The 21,608-nt window shown below is 41.5% G+C and overlaps 2 protein-coding genes across 3 annotated transcripts in view; one reads left to right on the top strand and one right to left on the bottom strand.

The window, feature by feature from the left end:
* Positions 1–347: 347 nt before the first annotated feature.
* tmem218 (transmembrane protein 218) lies at positions 348–5,392 on the bottom strand. Its single transcript, XM_058627131.1, has 3 exons — positions 5,261–5,392; positions 4,333–4,435; positions 348–727 (listed from the first exon to the last, which is right to left on the bottom strand). Exons 1-3 carry the CDS (start codon positions 5,368–5,370, stop codon positions 593–595), a joined length of 348 nt encoding a protein of 115 aa, XP_058483114.1. The 5' UTR covers positions 5,371–5,392; the 3' UTR covers positions 348–592.
* pknox2 (pbx/knotted 1 homeobox 2) overlaps positions 5,387–21,608 on the top strand; it is a 102,200-nt gene continuing 85,978 nt past the window's right edge. The window contains exon 1 of one of the 2 annotated variants that reach the window (XM_058627129.1): positions 5,387–5,525. The gene's annotated coding sequence lies outside the window, so the exon portion shown is untranslated. Of the gene's footprint in view, positions 5,526–7,892; positions 7,975–21,608 lie in introns of those variants that run through there. The other variant, XM_058627126.1, reaches the window with a different exon arrangement.

Genomic DNA, 21,608 nt, shown 5'->3' on the forward strand with positions numbered 1-21,608 from the left:
ACATGATGGGACATAACTAGGGCTGCGACAAAAGATCATTTACTAAATGACTATTTTTGATTTTCTGTGATTTTATCCTCTTAAATATGAACATTTTCTGTTTTTTTTGCTCTTCTACGATTGACATTCAGAGAACAAAACAAGACATTTGATGATGTAATCAACTTGAGGTTTGGAAAACTCTGGTTGACATGAAGCAGGTGATCAGTAATTAAAAAAACAACTACTTTCATTCAACTCTCATCATAACTCATTGTTGTGTTATCTTATGTGACTTTCACAATGTTCCTGCCTTGTATAGATTATGTAAAGCAAGGGTGTGAGTTTGAAATAACAAGGTTTATGGATTTACTTTAGTCATTTATTAAACTATTAAATAACACAGAATGAATGACACAGTTTCTGCCGATTTCGCATAAACAGCAAACAGTTGGCCTTGGCGAAACACACCAGCTCTCCTGCTGTTTCTGTTTGGGACGCATTGTGTCGTCCGTTTCCACACGAAGCCGGGGGCCTCTCACCGAGCCCCGTTTGTCTTTACTTGTATACATCAGCGATTGTGATACCGGTGCCAACTCTGACCCTGGCCGCTCTACTGTGTTTTTAAGGCCTTGGCATAGACGGGTTCCAGGAAATGAAAGGGGAGCACCATGAAGAACATCCCCAGAAAGACAGCGATTGCCACTGCCAACAGGACATAACGGCCGATGAACAAAGTGTCCACTATCTGCAGAGTGAAGAAAGAGATGATCAATTCAGTGTTGGGGGGAGGTTATTCGTTATTTCACACCAGAGTGTGTGCATCTAGTAAACAGTGAGTGCTGCACTGGAAACAGGACAATTAAGCCAGTGTTACCTCTGTTCGCCACAAGATGTCATGAGAGAGCCACTGTGTGAAGATACACTTCACAGAGAACGCTTCAGTTATTTACATAAGTTCATCTACTTTAATGGATACACCTGGATGTCTGAGCTTGAGTTTCAGGTTAAAGTTTTTGTGCTCAGCATAAATCTAAACATTAAACTTTAACCTGTGAATGTTAACCGAGAGATTTAGGGTATGTAAAAACGTGCCAACTGCGGTCGTGTGGTTTGACGTTAAATCTAGGAGGGAAGTTGGAAACACTTTTCTTCCAATCAGGAGCCAAAACGTCACAAGGAGAGGGAAAAGTGTATTCTAGTAGTATTATACTAGGGTATAGTAGCAGTAAAGTTAGTCAAATGACGACTTTGTGGACAGCAGCATCACTTATTAGACATCGTATGATTAGGGAGGAGTGGAACTGGTGCATCCTAATCTGATTTTTGCTGATCTGCCATGACTGCAGTGCGAAAGCCAGGACTGCCTTTTAATCCCTGCATCTCGCCGCAACATGAGGCCATGTAGTGCTTATTGATTCATGTGGGAATAGGCTATGATTTGTATAATCAGCGAAAAACTCCTGCAACAGTGTTGTACACTCTGTATTTGTAATTGTTCTACCTTGTTTTGAATGCAGGATATTGCCAGAGAAGAGCTCAGTGTACTATCGATTAATGCCCCGAATAAACAAGGGTTGTATAACTGCTGAAACTAATTTATCTTAATATTCAGATCCTGTTGTCCTTCATCGAGTTACCTAATCAGTGGGGACGCTGTACAGCAACTCATGCCTGCATTACGTCAATTTACAGACGTAAAGGAACCAGGGTGCGGGACGTTTGACAAAAAAAAAACGCTCGCTCCTCCGTATTTGCACGATCGACTCTGTCGACTCTTTGCTTAAGCGTGGAGTTTTGTTGTTGTTGCTGCCAGTGATAGATTTTAAGCAACATTTCACCGATAGCTCGGGGTCTATGTTAATATTGAGATCATGAGCCACCCATGAATCCGTGAATACAAACTGAGAAAATACCCTGAAGCCAGACAACACCAGAGGAGCAGCCACACTGCTGACTTCACAGGGACTGTTGTGTGGAGCGAGCATTTGTGTGTGTGTGTGTGTGTGTATAAACACGCCGGTGTCTGCGAGAGGTGGGGATGATGTATGCCGTCTCTTATTGGTGCATTTAACACATCTCACTTTTTAATTTGCCAATTACGCAGTAAGCAGGAAGCCAAAGTGTGGGCCATGTTTTATTAATGTGCCATTGAGCGCACGGGTGGGAGCAGGCAGGCGGGTGGGCGGGAGGAGGGGGGTTGGGGGTTTGTCTGTTATAAACCACCCCCACTTCGAGCCTGGGACTGACTTAATTGGCTCTATGATATTTTACTTTTGTTTAACAGCGAGAGGTTAGGCATCATTTCACAGTCTGCACACATACACACACACAGAGCCAATCTCTTTGTCTCACCACGTACAAGTAAGGTTGTTCTTATTTTGCTCACTAAAAATGAGTCATTAGTCCTTTTTTTTAATACAAAACGCCAGGATCTGAAGTCATTTTTCACCCCTCACAAACAGGTTTGCGTTGGTTTAAATTGTGTTCATAATCATTTAAGCCGTGCATGTGTGCGACTTTGATGATTTAATGACAAGCTAAATTGGCTATTTTTCTACCTCTGTGCACAGTAATAGTTGCCTGTTAAAATAGCAACAATAATAATATACATTAAATGCATGATCCAAAGGCTTGTTGTTGGGGCTGCAACAACACATCAATTAATAATCAGCTACTAAATGATTCACCAACTATTTTGATAATTGATTAACCAGTGTGCGTGTTATTTTTTTTAAGCGCTGTGATTTCAGCTTCTTAAATATGAGTGTCTTTGACGTGCGGGCGACTCAAGACATTTAAGGACGTCTACATTGGAACACTGATTGACATGTCTCGCAATTTTGAAAATAACCATTGGTTGCAGTCTGAGTTCTTTTCACTGTACCATTCTACAAACATGTTCCAAAAAATAAGAAGCCTCTTGACATTAAAGAAAGGTTCAGAGCTCTACACGAAGCAAATCTGTGCGTGATCGTCTGTCTTTTTTTCCTGGCATCATAAAGAGTCATTTAAATCCATCTACAAAGGGTTAATTTCACTTGTGTGCCTGCCTTGTACAGAAATCCAAGTCCCATTTTGCCGCTGCTCTGTGTTGTTGGTCTGGTATCTGCCTTCACACAAAGGCTATAAAACATGAGCTGGCCGGGATGGGGCTCCGCTCTGCTATTTCTATTGGGTGGCAGCTTGCTTGGCAGATCTGGCCAGCTTATTGGCACGACCTCGAGGCAAAATGGGGGTGCGTTTGTTCTGTGTTGCTGTTGGACTAAGATAAAGCAGAACAGACACAAACACACACACACACGGAAGTGAACGCACAATGACACATGCGATGTACAGGAATAGAGTATGGCGAGAAGTGGTTTACATGTCAGATTTGAGGTTGTTTATATGCACGTAAATAAAACCGTACAGTCTCTGGGATGTAGTTTTATTTATATATCCTCAATCAGTACAACTAAAGGAAAATATATTTGCAGTTCTAATGTTTATATAGTGCATAGAGAGATATATTTGTTTATAAGCAGAAAGTAAGATGTAGCTACAGTGCATTCCTCATTATTCCACTCGATGGCCTCTGTACCCAAAGAATTTGGAAGTAATCACAGTCAAATGGCCTCACAACAAGTCTTTAAAAAAAAAGGAAAAGCCAGGCCTGCTTTTATTTTCATCTGAAGTGCATTATGGAGTCGCTGTGCATCAGCCACAGGAACAGATGAAAAAAATACCAACAACACAAAAGCCTCTGTTCTCCAGTGCTCCAAATGGTCTGATATAATCATAATGGAATATTTTTATTATCATGACGTTGGCAGTGGTATACATTTAAAGAGTGTCTTCATGCAGCAAATTTTCACTTTGTTGTGTTTGTATTTTAACATACTACAGCAGTATTTATTATGAATGTACACACATGTAAAGTGGGAATATGCTGTGTGTGAAATAATCTGTTTTCAGTCATGAAATCTAGACGTCAGAAGAATTGGTTGCAGAATTCCTCTGGAGTTTGACGCATACATACTGCATGACAAACACAGCGGGAGATAATCTGGGCGAGACGCATTCACAGCAGCAGAACCTCGGAGGATCTCGGCGAGGAGGTGACCCCTGGTTTGAGCATGCAGGAGACCTGCCCGTTCACTCGCCGTGGATTATCCACAGGTTCTCCTGCTGCATTCTTACATGAGCTCACTCCAACATTATCCCAAGATTTGACCAAGGAGCTGGCAGGAGAATCTTGGGAGAATATCCAGAGCGACTTACTTCTGCGGACATGTGCATGCGGACAATCTCTGGAGTTCAGCATAGTGTAAATCTAAAAGCAAGTGGATGAGATAAGTGAGAAGAGCTCACCTCTATTTCTTTAAAGGCGGGAGGTCTCTCTGGGCTGCGGGGGAAAAACACCAGCACCAGAGTGATCGTAAGAGCCAGGAGAACCACAGGGATGATTCCTAACCTGGTCAAACAAAACGCACACACAAAAGAAGACAGTGAAAACACAGAGCACAACATAAGGTCTTCCATCACTGGATACTCTCCAAGTGCAGGGTTATCTGTGGAAAATGTCATTATAACATACAAACATAATCAAAAAATAAACAAAGCAAGTTAATAGCACCAAACAAATGCACATGTAGGGTACATACATTGTCCCAGCAATCAGATAGTGTATATTAAAGTTAGATTATGTTATGGCTAATAACAATAATACAAATAATAATAATAACATTCTTTTTCCGCTGCTTTTTTGAGTAGGTAAACTGCTTAGGTGACATGGAAGAGTTGAAAATGTGATAAAAATCTGGGGAAAAAAAGAATATCAGAACATCCGGGTTAGTCGATTCACATCATAAAATATTAGCTTTATATATTAGCACAATTAATCTGCGTCCCATTCTTTAATAGTTCGTACTTTTTATTGCCGGATTGTAGTTACTTGAATGTCCTACATTTTCACCGTTCCTTGAACGCCACATTGCTTTTAGCAGTATTCTGGTATAGTATACACTTACTTTTCACTGTGGTTCTACTGTTATTAAAGGTGAATTGACTAGCAACACACGTGCCGAATTCAACAGGAATACTTAGTATGTGTTACTATTAAGTGTGTCATCTACCAGGACGTGTTTAATTCGGGTGACGAACAAACCAACGTTAAAGTGGAGGAAATGTCAACGAGATGTGGCACTGAACCAACTCTCGCGCAAGATGAATTACCGTTTATCTAACTTATATGCACGTATTTACAGCGTGTGCGTAACTGTTGTGTGTTGTCACTCACTTTGCTGATCCCGAGGCTCTCAGTAGCATCGCCCCAAGCACAAGTGCCACGATCCAAACGACCGCAACGACGAAAACGCCCGTGCCGACTGCCAACACCGTATTGGACATTTTTTTTCTATTTTCCTTTTTTTCTCAGGGGGTAAATTAAAGGCTAAGTTATTCGGCAGATGTAGCAGTTAACCGGTGAACTTTCAAATGTCACATTTGACCGACGTCCGTGCAACAGTGGGACTGGAGGAAAGCTGTAGCTTCAGTGGCTAACGGTTAGTGCCTTTCCTTGCTAACTATACGCTGCTAACGCATGTTCCGTGGTAAATTACGTATTTGGTGTTCGTTACGCAGTTCCTCTGTGCTGTTCATAAAGCTGTTTTATTAAAGAGTAAATCACTTCAAATATAGTTAATGCAGCTTATCACCGCGCGTCTTCTGGTTCCTGGATACAGAAAACCACAGTGTGATTGGATGAACGAACTCGTTGTTAGCCAATCAGACGCGTTCTTACTGGAAAACACAGGGCACAGAGGAAACATGTAGCCTATGCAGAGCTTTGTTTTGTTTGTTTCTTCCATAACTTCTACTTGTTATGCCTCTGCCTATTTAGTCTCATTACCTCAATATCTATGCTTTTTTAAATTTTCTCATTTTTAATTAAAGAAATTTGAAGGTGAGAACTAATTGTCCAAAAAAAAGCAGGTTTGTGTAATGAGTGACTCTGATATATAATAGTAAATTTGGCTACTTCCGGTGCTGCTTCTTATCTAGGTATGCGTTTACATTAGCTCACCATTTTATTTTATATAATTTGAGCCAATTTAGTATTTTTTTTTACACTATGTAATTGTACTTTAATTTAAACTGTGCTGGGAAAAGCCTCTAAACTAGGGGTGTCAAATTCAAGTCTGGTCAGTTGGGGCCAGTAAAGTGAAAAAACACCTGCGTGGGGAAAAAACAATGATACTGTAATGTATTGTTGGAGTGAGTTTGCCTTTCCCTGGCTACTTGTTTTGTCCCTCGCTGCACTCTGTACATGTGTGTTCCACGCAGAAGAACTTGTGTTCTTCATACACTTTAAATATACTACTCAAATACTAGCAATGAGCAATTACTGTGATGATATTTGACAGCATTTCAAAATTAAAATGGGTGTTTTGGTACCTAACAATATATGATTAACAATAAAGCAAAACATTAATGTTGCAAAATTAATCTATAAATATAGGAAACAATTATTTTAGTGGACGGGCCGCATGGAATCGTTGGAAAGGCCACAAGTTTGAAACCTATGTTCTGTTTTTTTTTTATTAGTAGGGGATTACATTTACCCTGACCAACTATCAATGCAGCACTACAGTTTTTTTTGTTGTTGTTTTTTTTTAAAATTCCCCATCCACATTGTTGACTCTTGTTGTGTATTTTCATTGTACTACAAAGCTCTGCTGCTTGAGTGTGTGTTTAATCTAGAAATATTGGAAAGAACTGGGACTCAAAAGTCTTTGAATGTAATATAGGCACAGCATCACCATCCCAGTGGTCCCTTTGAAATGTGTAATTATTAATGCACACCGACAGGGGGCTGGCCAGACCCGTTTTCTCTTGTGTGTGTGTGTGTGTGTGTGTTTGTGTGTATGATGGTGGTTCTTCCTGGAAGAAGCTCGTGCTGCCTTTGAGTGACCCTCGTAAGATATATACATCTAGCTTTTATGGACGATTTTTGACTTGGATGTCATTCAAAAACAACATCCAAGGACGTCCAAAAACCAAAAACATAGCTTTGCCAAGCGAAGAAACCAGGACGGCCATGTTTAGAGCAGTAAATACTTAAAATAAGGACATTTACATGCCAGCCAGATTTAAGAGATAGATAGAAACACAATATGTTTCTATACTCAGGCAGATGGCGGATACAGACATTGGCATTGTGTTATACGGTAAGAATCTCAATATCTATAATCTCAGAACTAAGACATATCAAAACAATAAAAGCATTTTCTCATATAGTTCACGAGACTGAGAATCCGCTCCTGAAATATGAGTAAACAACTCATACCCATACTCAGGCATAATACAGTATTTTCTTTTCCCTCAGCGTGTAATTATACAGAATCCAATGATCTAACACTGAGATCAGAATGACTCAGAGGTCGTGAGCTTGACTTGATTGGAAAACCTTGCAAAATCAACATGGCTCACTGGGCTTCTTGTAGCAGATAAACCTGGATGTTATTATATAAAGTTAAACATCTTTTTCTACCGTCTCTCTCTCTCTCTCTCTCACACACACACACAGTCTGTGTCACATTCTGCTTTCCAAATGCAGCTCCCAATAATTGGACGCCCCTTTCCTCCTTCACTAATCTTGTGCATTGTTGCTGGATAACTTCTTAAACAGTAAAAAGGACTAGATATGACCACACATCCAGAGCACAAACTGCTCTGTACCCAGGCTCCTGCTGCTGCTGCTCCTGCTGCTGCTGCTGGTGTTGGTGCTCCCTTTTCTCATGGTGGCGCACATGTGATTGCCGTTTTTCCCACGGACACTGGAAGGCATCAGTGGGCCCGGCGCTGGGGAAAAAAAAAAAAAAAAATCGGGGGGAGCTGGGAAGATGGAGTTGGAGGTGGGAGGGGCCTAGCGTGGCTGACGTCACCGGCTGTGTGGAGGAGTATAGGCTGTGCTGTCAGCCCAGTGTCAGTCTGATGAAGATTGGCATGCAGGTAAGCTGTCATTCATTTTCAATGTCAGTGCATGGGAGCAGGGCTTTTCCACTTCAGCGTCCTAACCCCCCCCCCCCCACCTTCCCTCCCCCCTCCCTCTCTTCCTCCCTCCCTCCCTCCCCCGTCACTTCATTACAGAAAGCAGGACATTATTCATACAGTCAGACAGGCAGCCGGGCCAGAGCGAGAGAGAGAGAGAGAGAGGGAGGGAAAGAGAGAGAGCAAGAGAGAGAGACTGAGTGAGGGAGGGAGGGAGGGAAAGGGAAGTAGAGGAGGGGGAGAAAAAAAAGGAAAAGAGAGAGGGAAAGCGGAGGAGATGCATTTTTTGAGCTGGACTGAAAGACTAGTGTGGATTTTCTGTTGTTGTTCTTTTTGTCTTTTGCTCGATGCTGCGTTTTGGATTTTTGCTCATGTAAAAAAAACAAAAACCACAATAATGTGTCGGTTAATGTTAGTGGTGCGCGTTAGTGGACCGTGTGGTGGTGCGTTTTTGTTTGCGCCACAGCTTTTATCACAAACAAAATGCTAATTATTGTATTAATGATGATGATAATAATGGTAAGGATGTGAGTGAGCGGATTGGGAGCGCGTGGCTGCAGCAGCAGGAGGAGGAAGCAGCAGCAGCTGCAGCAGGAAGCTGCTGGCGTTCGATTCCCGCACGGCTGTGTCGAGAACATGCTACATGCATGTTCTTCATGATGGTGAATGTGCGCTTGTGTGTCTGTGCTTGTGTTTTCACTGCTACTGCGGTTGTGGTGAGCTGGTTGAAATGAGTGAGTCTGTCTATTTAACACAGGGAGAGTAAAATAATGTTTATTGACCTGTTTTTTTTCTTTAAAAAAACAAACAAAAAATAGAGTTTGTGTGTGTGTGTGTGAAAAATACAGAATTGAACCCCATTCTATTGATGCCAAGCTGACAATTAAATATAATAACATTTGTTTTGTTTACTGATCAGCACAGAACGTAAGGTGCAATTATTCCACTTATGTAAACCAAAAACTATCAAAACCAGCGAGTTAATTCAAGTCCATATCAGTGTGTATGAAATGCTCTCCGTCTTTACTTGGCAATGTGTGTCGCTGTGAAACTCTCAGCATCTCTCAGCGAGCCCTAATGTTTACTCTCAGCCCTCACTGCCCGGCAAATGCTCTCCAGCCGTGCGAACACTGGCCTTCTTTGTGTGCCGCCTGCTCGCCGCTCTCTTTTCCAGCTGACTGGTTTATTCCGCACTTGCTCAATTGACTATTTTACCTGTACGGAACACAGTGTGATCCGAGCACCGATAGTTCCCCAGTTCCATTTGACTTATATTAAAAAAAAAAAAAAAAAAAGGACTCGGATTTGTAGGTTATTTTGTTGTGCTTTGGTAGATCTCTTCTACTCAGAAATGCACAAACAAATGCCCGAATTTGGCAAACGTACACTTCAATGCAGTTCCTTTGTGTTGCATATTGAGTCATCATCATTTTCTGTAAGTTGCTACGGGTAAACACACAAGAGAACACAAGACCAGATGTCGTTTTCTATCAACACGACTCTGTGAAACATAGCATGTCATAGCTAAAGGTTTATAGTGTGTATATATAGGTATATAAAATCCCTACTTTCCCCGCCACGAATCAAATGTCGCAACTATACAGAATGTCGCACGGATAGCAGTGTAAGCCCGAGCAGTGGGACCACATTAGCCTAATTAAATATGCCTCACCCATTTGTTTACTAATCATCTGCTTCCCTGAGAAATCACAATGGCGAGTTAGACCACTCCAGCTCCCGCCACCACCGGCGCTCAGCAGGTGCAGAGTGCTGAGTGTAAAAACCCCACGAGGAGCCAAACTCTGAAAGTAGAAAAAAAAAGAAAAGAAAGTGTTGTTTTTGTGAGTTGGAGCAAAAGAAGCTCTTTCACCTCTTTTTTTCTTTTTTTTTTTGCACCATTTTAAATGACCGCGGGCCCTTTTGTCGTTGCCTCAAAGTGAACGTTTCAGCGGGGAATTCATTTGTAGACACACACACGCACACGCAACGCATCACTACCAGTCACCCTCGGTGATGTTTGCTCTTTGTCGTCATGTACCCCACACGGCTCCACGTTTTGTCAGATAAGGATAATGCCAATTTAGTTTATCCCTAAACCCTGCTGAGATCATAATTGATGATTTGTGTCATTGGACAAGCAGCCCAGGGGCGTATTTCGGTGCCTGCGAAACACTCAAACACCATTTGCATTCCTTACACCCCCACCACCACCACCCCATTCCAACTGCACGGGTAAATTGCGGCGCTGAGGTGTGATGCTGTGCATTCCAGCAGTTTTTTGAGGGTATAATCACTAATAAAGTGATTCAGTCACACTAAATGAAGGAAGTAAACAGAGCGAGGAGAGCATATGTTACAAACCAATTTAGGCGTTTATGTATGACCATAAAGCAATTGAGGAAATTAAACCGCACGCAAATGTCTTGCCATTTCCTTCGCCTTTTGCCTCTAATTCCACCCAGCGTGGCGCACACGAAAAAGCAATGCATCATTTTCTTTTTTTATTTATTTTTTTTCCACTGAGAAGATAAGTCTTTAGAGTGCCTTGCAACAGAAGGCCCTAAAGGTCTGTACAATAACGTATCATCATCATTACTGCATCATCGCGGGGGGCAACGTTAAATAAAAGGAAATTCATCAAACACATAAAGCTACAACTTTTTTTTTTGCTGCGTCGCTCTAAACTCTCACCGTTCTCACTTACTCAACACAAAGTCCTATTTAAGTTACTGATATGTTGTCTGACTTCCTGTTGTCTGCACCGCTCGCCGTGCACGGGTACCCGGTAACCGAAGCGTCCGCAGTCACGGAAGTGAAAGTTACGCAGCAGTTGGTTGCCGTGAGTGACAGGCGAACCCAAAACAGCCTCCCCGCTCCTCACACCTCCAGCAGACGAGCACAACTTGAAAATGAGCAAGAAACAGGATTAGAAAACTCTGCAAAGGAAGGTTTCGGTAGCAAAAAAACACGTTTTATCATCCATGTTAATTTCTATTAATGTGATAATGAAAGCTTATTTATTTCAATGACTTTAACCCCCCTTTAACTTTAGGAAATGTTGTTTTTATGCTTTGGAATGAAGTGCATACCGTTGCATTTGCACCTTATTCAAATGTCATGCGCAGCCCAAGGCCTCACTTTGCCGGCTTTCTTCTCTTGCCGGTCAGAGTATGATGTGTCCAAATTGTATTTAAGTTAAATTGTATTTCAACCCATTTTCTTAAATCAGGCTTAAAACAGAGAGTGCCAAGAATTATTCACAAGGCTTTTGAGTGCGCTGGAAGTCCTTAGCGGAGTGCATCTAGGCCCTGTTTTGGGGGGTGGCGGCATGTGAACAAAGTGAAGTTGGCTCGTTTTCCTCCCGCTCAATAGTGCAGCAACCCTAAGGACAATTGTGTCGCGTTGCATACTTTGGCCCTTTTCTGGGTCCTCTCTGGTCATGCCCACTAAGCCCGCTTGATCCCTATTGCTCTCCAGACGCGGTGGAGGCCTGTTTATTCCGTCAGACGGCGCAGCCTAAGCACAGCCCCTTGCATGCTTACCCTTGCTCATTCCACAGCCAGTGCTGCATTGGCACGGCCCTAAGTGAGCCACCAGGGAGCTGGGTCGGGGAGAGATGGATTGGCTTGATTTATGCTCCAAGAGGAGCAGCAGGCAAATTTAATGATCCTCTATACTGTCAACATCACGGAGCTTTTGTTTTTCGGCGAGGACATAGAGATGTCATGAAAATGCATGTGGCGTTGCGGGGCTGCGGTGGTTTAACAAGTTTGGAGAGGAATTGCACTTCACAATTTACGGCACAGACGTGAGGAAGTGACTCTGACATACATTTTCTTCGTTGGACGTGGAAGAAAAAACAAAACAAAACCCCAATAGCACCTAATAAATGGTAAAATAATAAAAGAAACGTGCAGTATCGTTGTACCACAGCCCGCAATTCCCTCTGATGTTAACACAGTTGTATAGGAAATCAATGGACATATGTCGGGGTGATCCTATGTTGTTTAAAAAAAAACAACGCCACATCTTGTGCAACACGTGATTACAGCAACACGCCATCACGGTGTGTCTGTACTCGTATGAAAAGTAGCCCATAGTGTTTCCATGAACAAGTCCTAAAGTGATTGACTGGACCTGCCCTGCGAAGACGGTCCTCCAACAAAACTTTTCAGAAAACGCTCCTCTCCACACAATTATACGAGACGAGCGTTTGAACAATGAATGTCGCAGCATGGAGGAAGTCATACAAAGGCTTTAGTCATTAGGTAATGATTTTAGCATCAGTGCTCTGATTGCTTTCCTCTTCTTTTCTTTTTTTTCTTCCTCCAGTCAGAGGAAATGAAAACCCAGCAGGGACACATTCCATAAACCCAGTCGAAGTCGCTGCATAGAATGGAGGAGTCAAATATGGCTCTGTTGTTTCGCCAGCAGGATGCACACACGCACATACCCGTGTTTGCTGTGGCTGAAAATGCGTCTTATAGACAACGTCTAAGAAAGCCGTCAGCCCAGTGGTCGGGATCGTATTGTTATTTGCGAGGCCATATCTCTGAGTCGTGTTTTAATCCTCGCTCTTATTTATTTATTTATGTATTTATTACAACAAAGGAAACGGTGACCCGCGAAACGGAAAAAATCTAAAATACGACATGTATCTGTCGGGCAAAAAAAAAAAAAAAAAAGCACACAAACGAGCTCAGTTAAAGCCAAATAAACATAAAGCATACATAAATAAACTGCCTCTAATTTTACCCCCAATGAATCACAAGTGGACAAACAAACCAAAAAAACAGAAGAGCACACAGGCTCACAACCTGCTCTAAAAGTCCACATTACGCAGACGAGGCTTGTAATATTTCACCCCGTATGGTATTTTTCTGACACAGAAAGTGTTGTAATGTTCAGATAATCTACAGATGTGTGTATCAGTACAGCAAGATTTGCAGCTTAATTGTGTGGGAACTTACTTTTTATGACACAGGGTTGCCTGGCTGTGGTTCCTATAATATCACAACATCCTTTTCATAATGTTGCAGGCCAAAAACACACTGGAATGTCCGTAAAAGGACCCACAAAAGTGCCATAGTAACATTCAAACCCCTTTTTTTTCTTTACAGAATGTACAAATGCAGCATTTCCCATTGTTTACAGTAAAGCAAAACATCATTTTTTTTTTCTTGTAGTCTTCTCCCATCCTCTTTTGTCTCTAGTGTTCATACTGTTGGTATAAATTGCTTTTGATTTCATTATTTTCTGCACTAAAAGCAATTAAAACGTGTTATTTATAGACGCCAGCGCTTGTTATTTGAGGATCAAGCACCAAATCAAATTAGCAACTACTTATTATATATTCTGTATTTAGAGACCTTTAACAAGACTCCCAAACCTCATTGTGCCTTTGCTTCTTATCTCTGGTAGAATGTAGATAATCCTAATAAATGAGTGGAGCTTCACACAGAGACATGTGAAGCCCGCCAGTAAATCCTGAACTTATTATATTTGAGAGTCCTGGTAACAGCTGAGCTGGACGAGGTTCAACATGATGGTTGATTTGGATTCAGCGGCGGATCGTAGCACAGAAAATCCCAACCCGAGCACTGTGTCGCTGCCTATGTGTGCTTCCTTTTGAAAAAGGAATAAATGCACCATTATCTCTCACAGTGGTATACATCTACTATCTGTTGACCGTAAATCGTTCCAAATACTAATTTATGTTTGTCAACTGCAGGTTGCTTTCAGCAAAACTGCTGTTGTACAACTGGTTGAATTGTCTTCAACTTAAACGTCAAGTCTTTTCTGTACTGCAGGTGGAGGAGCAGCTGTTTTCCCCACTGCAGTGCTGCTGCCAGCAGGAAAGCTGTTGTCTCTCCACCATGACTCAGACAACTTAGGACAAAAGTTGCAACTTCACAGCCGAGTGCACGTCAACACAAGCTATTTTCAACTAGGTTTCAACCTAGTATAAATACTAATTAAAGCAAATTTCATATACATATTGAAAACTAATTACTAATAATAACAACGTCAAAATGAATGAAACCTAGAGAAAAGTTGCTGTGACATAAAAAGAAATAAACAGAGTCATCACTCAAAACACACCCTGTGTGTAATATTTAGTTGGGCTTTTATGGCAGGAAATGACTCATAAATATGTCTTTAATTGCTTTGAAATCCAAATAATTTCGTTTTTTTGTAGCTTCAGAGTAAACCTTTCATTTGCACTTAAGCAAATGAAGAACAATGGCTCCGCTCACGTAAACCGACGAGGAAGGAGGAGGAAATGATAGAGAGAGTGGAAGAGGGGAGAGGATTGAGAGACCCCCTCCCCCCCATAGTTCTCTGTAAGAGTTTCACCATTAGATGGCACTAACTTTTACCCACTAGTCCTCTTTTGATTCCGACTCTTGCTCCACAGGTTGTGTGACGTCAGCCACCAGAGCTGTGTGGTTCTACTACTATAAGTAGACGATTGGCTTCTGGGGAGAAGGGGGCGGGGCATTTGCCCTACTCTGTCATCATTGGCGTTATGGATTGTTCCAGTCAAATTTATGCCATTGGTTTGTCTGTATTTTACAGCGTCTGTGGGCCAGGTCTCTGTGCCACGAGGCTTCCTGCCAACATGGCGCTGTTTTGATTGCGACTCTTGCGTGACGTCAGCTGCGGGAGCTTGTATTGTTCTACAAAGTAGATGATTGGCTCCTGGGGAGAAGGGGCGGGGCATTTGCCCTACTCTGTCATCGTTGCTTTATTGCTCTAGTAAAATTGATGTAGGTCTCTGACTCTACTTGGTCTCTGTTAGAGCCTGCACGAAAAAAAAAAAAAAAAAACGGCAATAAAACCCTCTTAAATATTGGGGGCGGGGCTTACGAGCATGGAAAGTATTAACAAAGAGAGGAGCTGCCGACAGGTTTGGTGAGACAAGGTGACACACGGAAAGTGTGCAGCAGAGATGACAAATTATCCTCTGTGAAGCCTTTTTCAAACCCTCTTTGATTATTGGTTGTGGTATTGAAGTCGCCAGCACTTCAGAGTGCAGAAATGCAACGGCGCTGAAAGTTGTGACCTCCAAAGGCTATTTACCGGAGCGCGGCTCCATTATTCAAAATCCTCTCCAAAGATATTATTTAAGTGTTCTGCCACTCACGTCTCATCTGAATGTTTCAGCCTATTGCACCGCAGGACACCATTGATCTGAAGGACAATATTTTCACTCATCCCGGAGCTGCTCTTTTATTTTGACATTAGACCCCCCCCAAAAAAAGTGTCTCTCTCTTCAAATCCATTTGTATACCCTCACTGTTAATCTCCGAGTGGTCTTCGCAGGCAGGCGATGAGACACTTGTCGTGAATAAGTTCTCGGTTGAAACAGCAGCTTATCAACAGCCTTTAGTGAAAGCACTACACCGTGGCAAGGACAGAATAATTTGCCCTAATGCTTTTTAGTGATCGCTCTTATTAGCTGCAAATGACTTCCTTTATGTAGTCCTGTCCCCTGCCATAAAAGTGCCATGATTTTATGACAGCACAGGCTTCAGTCAAAGTGCATTTCATTTTTTTTTTCCGCGGGAAGGGCTTCATCTTTTATGGTGTTTCACAGGACTTGTTGCTCTTAAAATATTCAAGGAGGACCACACTGTTTTATTCCACTATAATATTTCATTAAGTCTTATAGCTTCTTGGATGTCTCGGCGCTGGATTCATAACAGTGCCCAGATGATTCTAAAATGCCCTGATACTGTAATACAACTGTTGGCAGGTCGCGTTTGACATAAAAAGCTGCTAATTCCCCATGTTATGTTACATTAAAAGTATGTGAAATGATTGTGATCATTGTGTTTCAGTGTTGAATTAAGTCCGCTGACGACACGTCATGTTGTTGTAGTATGACCAAACAGAAGAGAAAGATGCTGGTGCTCATGTTGAGCTCGTTTCTGATTTCTTTTGATGCTTAAACGTAACCGCACACACGCACGAGTCAGGAAGGGAAATCGAATGACTTACGCCTGACGCCATCTGTCATTTATACGGAGTTCCTGTGTCGTTACCGCGTATAAATACTTGCACACGGTATATTTGTCACCTCTTAAGCAAAGTACAAGTCTATAACTGGTTTTATTGACACTTATATTATTGGGAGCGCACGGTACGCCCCTTTTTTTTAACCTGTTCATCTGTGCTGTTGTGTAAATTGAAAGCAAACCTCCTGTTAAAGCAGCCTTTGTTTTTGTCGCGGCTGTAGTGAATTACCGTAATGGTCTACACAGTTTTACAGGGGGAAGTTCATTAGCGTGGTAAATGCACTTCCTTTTCTTTTCTTTTCTTTTCTTTTCTTTTTTTTTTCCCCTTGGTTTTTGGATGTAAAGGACACCGCTTAATATCCAAACTAACACGTCTATGAAAAAGCCATTTGTGCAGAATCACACCCGTGGAGTGATTATTTCTGAACGTCGGCTGTCCGGACGAGCCACGTGGTGTGTGCACCGGCTGTTTTGGCTGCGTTCGCCCGTCCTTGCTTTCTCCTCTCTCCACTTCATTACATCCAGAACATTATGACTTTTCCTGAGAGCGCATAAGGAAACGTGAGTGCCTTCCGACGTGAACCTCACTTTTAAAGCTGCAGAGCACATGCAGAGCACACGCAGAGCAGAGCACGGCGATTTGTCTTGTAAAGCCTCCTTTTTGAACCCTCGCGCTCTTGTCTCTTTCTGTTTTTTGAAAACACTGCCCGGATCAACATCTTCATCGAAAACGCGTTTACTACCGCGCAGCTGTTCGGTGTGAATTTGACAAACCTGAGCAGTCCTGTTTAGAAATGAATCGGTACAGTGAGTTGTTCACTGGTCTCAAAGTCGCTTGTTTTGCCCGGGAGCGTAGAGTCTGTAAGTAATCATCATGAGTCAACTACAACAGTCCAGAGGAGGCTGGGACTGGGTAATGGGAGACAGAGGTTTCCTGATTCCAAATACCGACGCTAACGTGTGTACTCCTGAGTCACTTAAAAATGTGGTTTTAGTTAGATGTCAGTACGATGACCCTCCTTTTTAGAAAATGTACAAATGTGGCACTTGTTTATGATCTGGGCCGCACAAAAGAATAGTCATCTTAATGTTGCTGACGCGTGCAAGAGTCACATTGCAGGCATGTGTAAGGCAAAGGAAGGTCAGTTAGATCAAACATGTCACGCTTCATTGAAACAAAACTAGCACGATTCTCGCCTCCATGACTAATCGACAAAAAAAAAAAAACTCCGACAAAAGCAGAAGCAACGCAGGCAAATGCCCGAGGACCCCACGAACAGCTGATTACATTAGCCCACAGTGAAAAAACACCGTGGTCCCACAATAGAGGCACTTTCTTGCTGCCAAACGCAACAGTAAAGTTGGAACCGTGAAGCACATTTAATGCATTTGTAAGTCAAAAGATAAAGTGAAGGTATGAGGAGGAGGGAAATAATTCGATTGTGATGAATGACATTGTGTTACACTGAATACATTAGTTTAATGTGCAGCAGCAGAAACAATGGCTGATTGTCAATTCAATGCTAACAGCATCTTGACAGTAGGCGGGCCGGATGCTGGGTGGTGGGGGGGGCGGCTATCAGAAGTTAGCAAAGTAGCGTCTGTCATGGCTGACTTTGTACTAAGACTCTGCTAATGTTGCTCAAGTGATGACGACGTGGAGTCTGCTTTGTCCACGTCGCGTCTGCCAATTCTCAACTTCTGCTACATGCAGATTGCAGTATAGCAACATATGACGCCTCCAGTGGGTATGTGCGAGTACAAGTACCTCACGATTAGCGACACGGTACGTGGTCCACGATACCAATAATATCGCGACACAGCGGTATCGCAAGACAATCCTATGGAGATGCGCCGCGATATCTGTCTACGTGAAGAAAACAAGACGTCTGTGAAAAGTTAAAAGTGCAGGATTTCTCTTGTTTATTCACCACATCGATAGACATCTCTTAACATAGCTTTCTCCACCATTATCATCGCTGTTAACTCCCTCTTATTCAGCCAGGTAACTTCTGCCCAACTTTCCCTCATTCCTTTGAGCAGGGCGGCTGCGAGGAGACACTTCGTACTTAGAGCGCTTACATTTGTTCATTAAAATATTGATATTTGCCCTCGAGGAAGGAGGACGACACAGTATATCACCAAATCTTTTTTCACCCACCCCCAGAGTACAATTTAAATTCTAAAGTCTAAACTAATGCTAAATATCACTTCTGATTTGTGGTTTTGTGGTTTACAGGGACTCCAGGTCGCTTGAAAATCCCCTGGATATCACGTGTAAACCACATATAACAATGGAAATCCTGTTAAACTGCAGTTCAGGGGTTCTTTCTTTGGTGACAGGAAACCCACATGTGCAACAAACTGACAATTACATTCGCTCGTGATTAGTGTCACTTTCATAACGAGAGCAGCTTCCAACTTTGTTCACAAATGACCACAAACCAATCCTTATCTGTGTAGTTTTTATATGTGTGTGTGTATATATATATATATACATATGTACATATATGTATGTATGTATATATATATATATATATATATATATATATATATATATACACATATATATATATATATATATATATATATATATACATACACACACAGTTCCTGTTTATTCATTGTTTTATTTGCACATTCTCTTTTTTTAAGTTTCCAAAAGCAGCCATGGAACCTTCCTGTCCACCCTTGTGAGGAAATTGCACATTAAAGTACATTTTGCCCTGCTTCAAGTCGGCTTTTCATGTCACCACACCCCCATCACACAAAAGTTTGATTTACAACAACAACCCCCGACATAACCAAACAGTCACAGAAAAATCCAAGTCACTGTGGAGTTTCTGTTTTTTGAGCAATTTGCAGTGGCAGGCGTGTAATTTGTGAGAGAAAGCAGCGCTGTGTTAAGTATGTTTGTACAGTAGTGCGGGCTAACCACACACCGGGCTCTGATTTTAGAAGTGGTAATATTTAATGACTCTGCAACACGCTTCTAATTTACAAGCACCACTTCTTCACTTTAGTGTCCTCTCTGATTTGCTGCCGCCGACAAGACCCGAGGCATTGAGTCGTGTTGCCTTTCAAGTCGTAATGTAAACATGTCAGATTTGTGGAGTGTGCGAGGAGGCTCGGGGAGTGGGCACGCAACAATTATCATAACAGACATATTGCTGCTGTAAGTGAGCTTATGCGGCGAGCAGCTGTTTCATAAGCGGTTTCCAAGCAGGTTGTGTACCGTTATTGATTTATTTTTCTTTCCCAATTAATCACTCAGTGAAATGCTTAAAGTGATAAAGGCCTGTGCAGTGTCGGCGTCACTGTACGCTTAATCAAGAAAATATAGCTGAAACATTATCAAGCAGTGCAGGCATGATTCCACATGGTAATTGCGCCACTGTGAGCTGGGTGGGGGGGGAGAAGGGGGAGAGAAAAAAACCCTCTTTTTCAAACCAAGACTTCTTTCCACTACAAAGAATAATTACTTTTCCCAACTCCTGCGCCTTAATTGGTTACTACTCTTTTATCTTATCTTTGTGCGCATAATTATCACAGTCATCATATTAGATTATTTCATGCATAATAAATGAACTCAAACTGTGTGTGGGGTAATTAGCATGTTGGGATATGTGCCACGATAAGTGCTTTTTCTCTCTCTCTCTCGCTCTCAAAGACGGCATTGTTCAAGAAAGTCATTCCTGAAAAGTGGGAGATGCAGCTTTTAATATCAGCCAACAAATAATACTAGTCGTTGACTGTATTAAACGTGTGTTTACATGTATATTCACTTCCACAATGTCTGTTTTCCTTCTGTAGTGAAATGTACCTTGTAATTTATACGTCACTTTATGATTTACGAGCAAAGAGCAGACATTGGGTTGCATGCAGGAGACGCATCAAAAAAAGACGGACCTGTACGTTACCTGACTTTGGCAGCTGTGTGTCCTCCAATCCAAACCACAGATGTTGCATTTAGTTCAGCAGGTTTTTTTGTCTGCTACTGTGGATAAAAGCGTCCACTCGAAGTTTTCTGTGGAACTCTTGGACACATTAGGGCTTTTAAAAAGATTATCACGATAAAATCTGTCGGAGTGTCTTATAGCTGTCAATAAATTAGAGCTGCAACTAGCGGTTATTTTCATAATTGATTAATTTGTCGATTATTTTTCCGCGAATAATCGAGTTATCGCTTGATCCATAAAATGTCTTAAAAATATGTGAAAAAATGTTGAGCAGTGTTTCAGTTTTAATGATTTCTTTGTTATGTGGAGCAAAGAAATAAAGAAAATACTCACATTTTAGAAGCTAAAACAATCAGAATTCTGGTTTTAATCATTAAAAAAAATCTTCAAAACGATTAAACAGTCATCAAAATAGTTGACCATTAATTTGGTCATCGATTAATAATCGAGTATTTATTTCAGCTCTACAATAAATGTCACTTAATTATTCTTTTTTTGTACCTTAGTGAAACCTTAGTGAAACATACATTTTTCACACATCAAATGTAAAACATTAGCAGAGATTCTACGTACGTGGGTTTGCGATGCATTATATTAATATAGTGAATAATCATGCTATTAAAGCTAGTTAAAATGTGATAATTATTGTAAGTGTATCATTGTCAACCCCCACATTAGGTGCATATATCAATATATCATAGTTGTACTCAAAGTTTTATAGTCATGCATGAGAAATAGTGATCAATGTGTGGATCACTTTTTCTAATAAAACTTACAATTAAGTATTATTTTATCATATAAATGTGACAGGATTCACAGATTTTTTTTTTACAGAACAGAAATGTGTGCAATCTTGTGCGATGCACAAGCGGCCCCCGATTTTAGCACGGCAATAAAACAACAAACCAATTTGCACGTTGTGAAAGGGGATATTAAAATTTGCGATGTGAGTCAATTAATTTACTTAGAAGGAATTTCTGGCACTCTGAGATTTAACAACTGTTGTACTTGGCACTCGTCTCCGATTTCAAAGTCTTAAAAAAAAGGTCTTGTATGTCATCGTTTTTTTTGTTTTGAATCGCTGTAACAAGCGGCTCTGTCGGAGGATGAGTTAAAGTACACATGGAGCTGAGAGCTGCTGCTCTTCCAATTCACATGAGGCGAACGTGCCGTTGGATGCATTTCCAGTTTAACGCTGCCCTGCTTGGAAACCTCTCAGTTGCCTAGTTTAAATAGGGCAGCCAATCAGGACCCAGATCGGTTTGCAATGCCTTCGCTGACGGTGAGTGTGAACTCTCTATAACGGCATAAGGATTTTTCGAAATGCGGCGGCTTAAATTTTTACAACCTCATTAAAAGGACTTTATTGAACACCAGTGAGAAGTTACAGGCAGTGTATAAATAGAGGAAATGTGAATCTTCAACATGATGTTCAAATTAGCAGTAATGTAGACTATCTATCTATCTATCTATCTATCTATCTGTAATTAAATGGATTGGTTGTGTGTTGATTGAAAGGTTGCACCGTTCAAAGCAAATATGCCATTTACATATTTGTGTTTCGCAAACACAGCATGAAAATGTAAGGGCAAATCATTCCCACCGAGTCTCGATA

The sequence above is a fragment of the Solea solea genome, chromosome 4, assembly GCF_958295425.1.
Source record: "Solea solea chromosome 4, fSolSol10.1, whole genome shotgun sequence".
Lineage (NCBI taxonomy): Eukaryota > Metazoa > Chordata > Actinopteri > Pleuronectiformes > Soleidae > Solea > Solea solea.

What these genes read in the sequence shown, in the direction of transcription:
- tmem218 (XM_058627131.1), bottom strand. Translation starts at nt 5,370, where the DNA reads ATGTCCAATACGGTGTTGGCAGTCGGCACGGGCGTTTTCGTCGTTGCG. An exon ending in AGAGCCTCGGGATCAGCAAA is followed by an intron (nt 4,436 to 5,260) that starts GTGAGTGACAAC and finishes TTGTTTGACCAG; the next exon opens with GTTAGGAATCATCCCTGTGG. An exon ending in CCGCCTTTAAAGAAATAGAG is followed by an intron (nt 728 to 4,332) that starts GTGAGCTCTTCT and finishes TTCACTCTGCAG; the next exon opens with ATAGTGGACACTTTGTTCAT.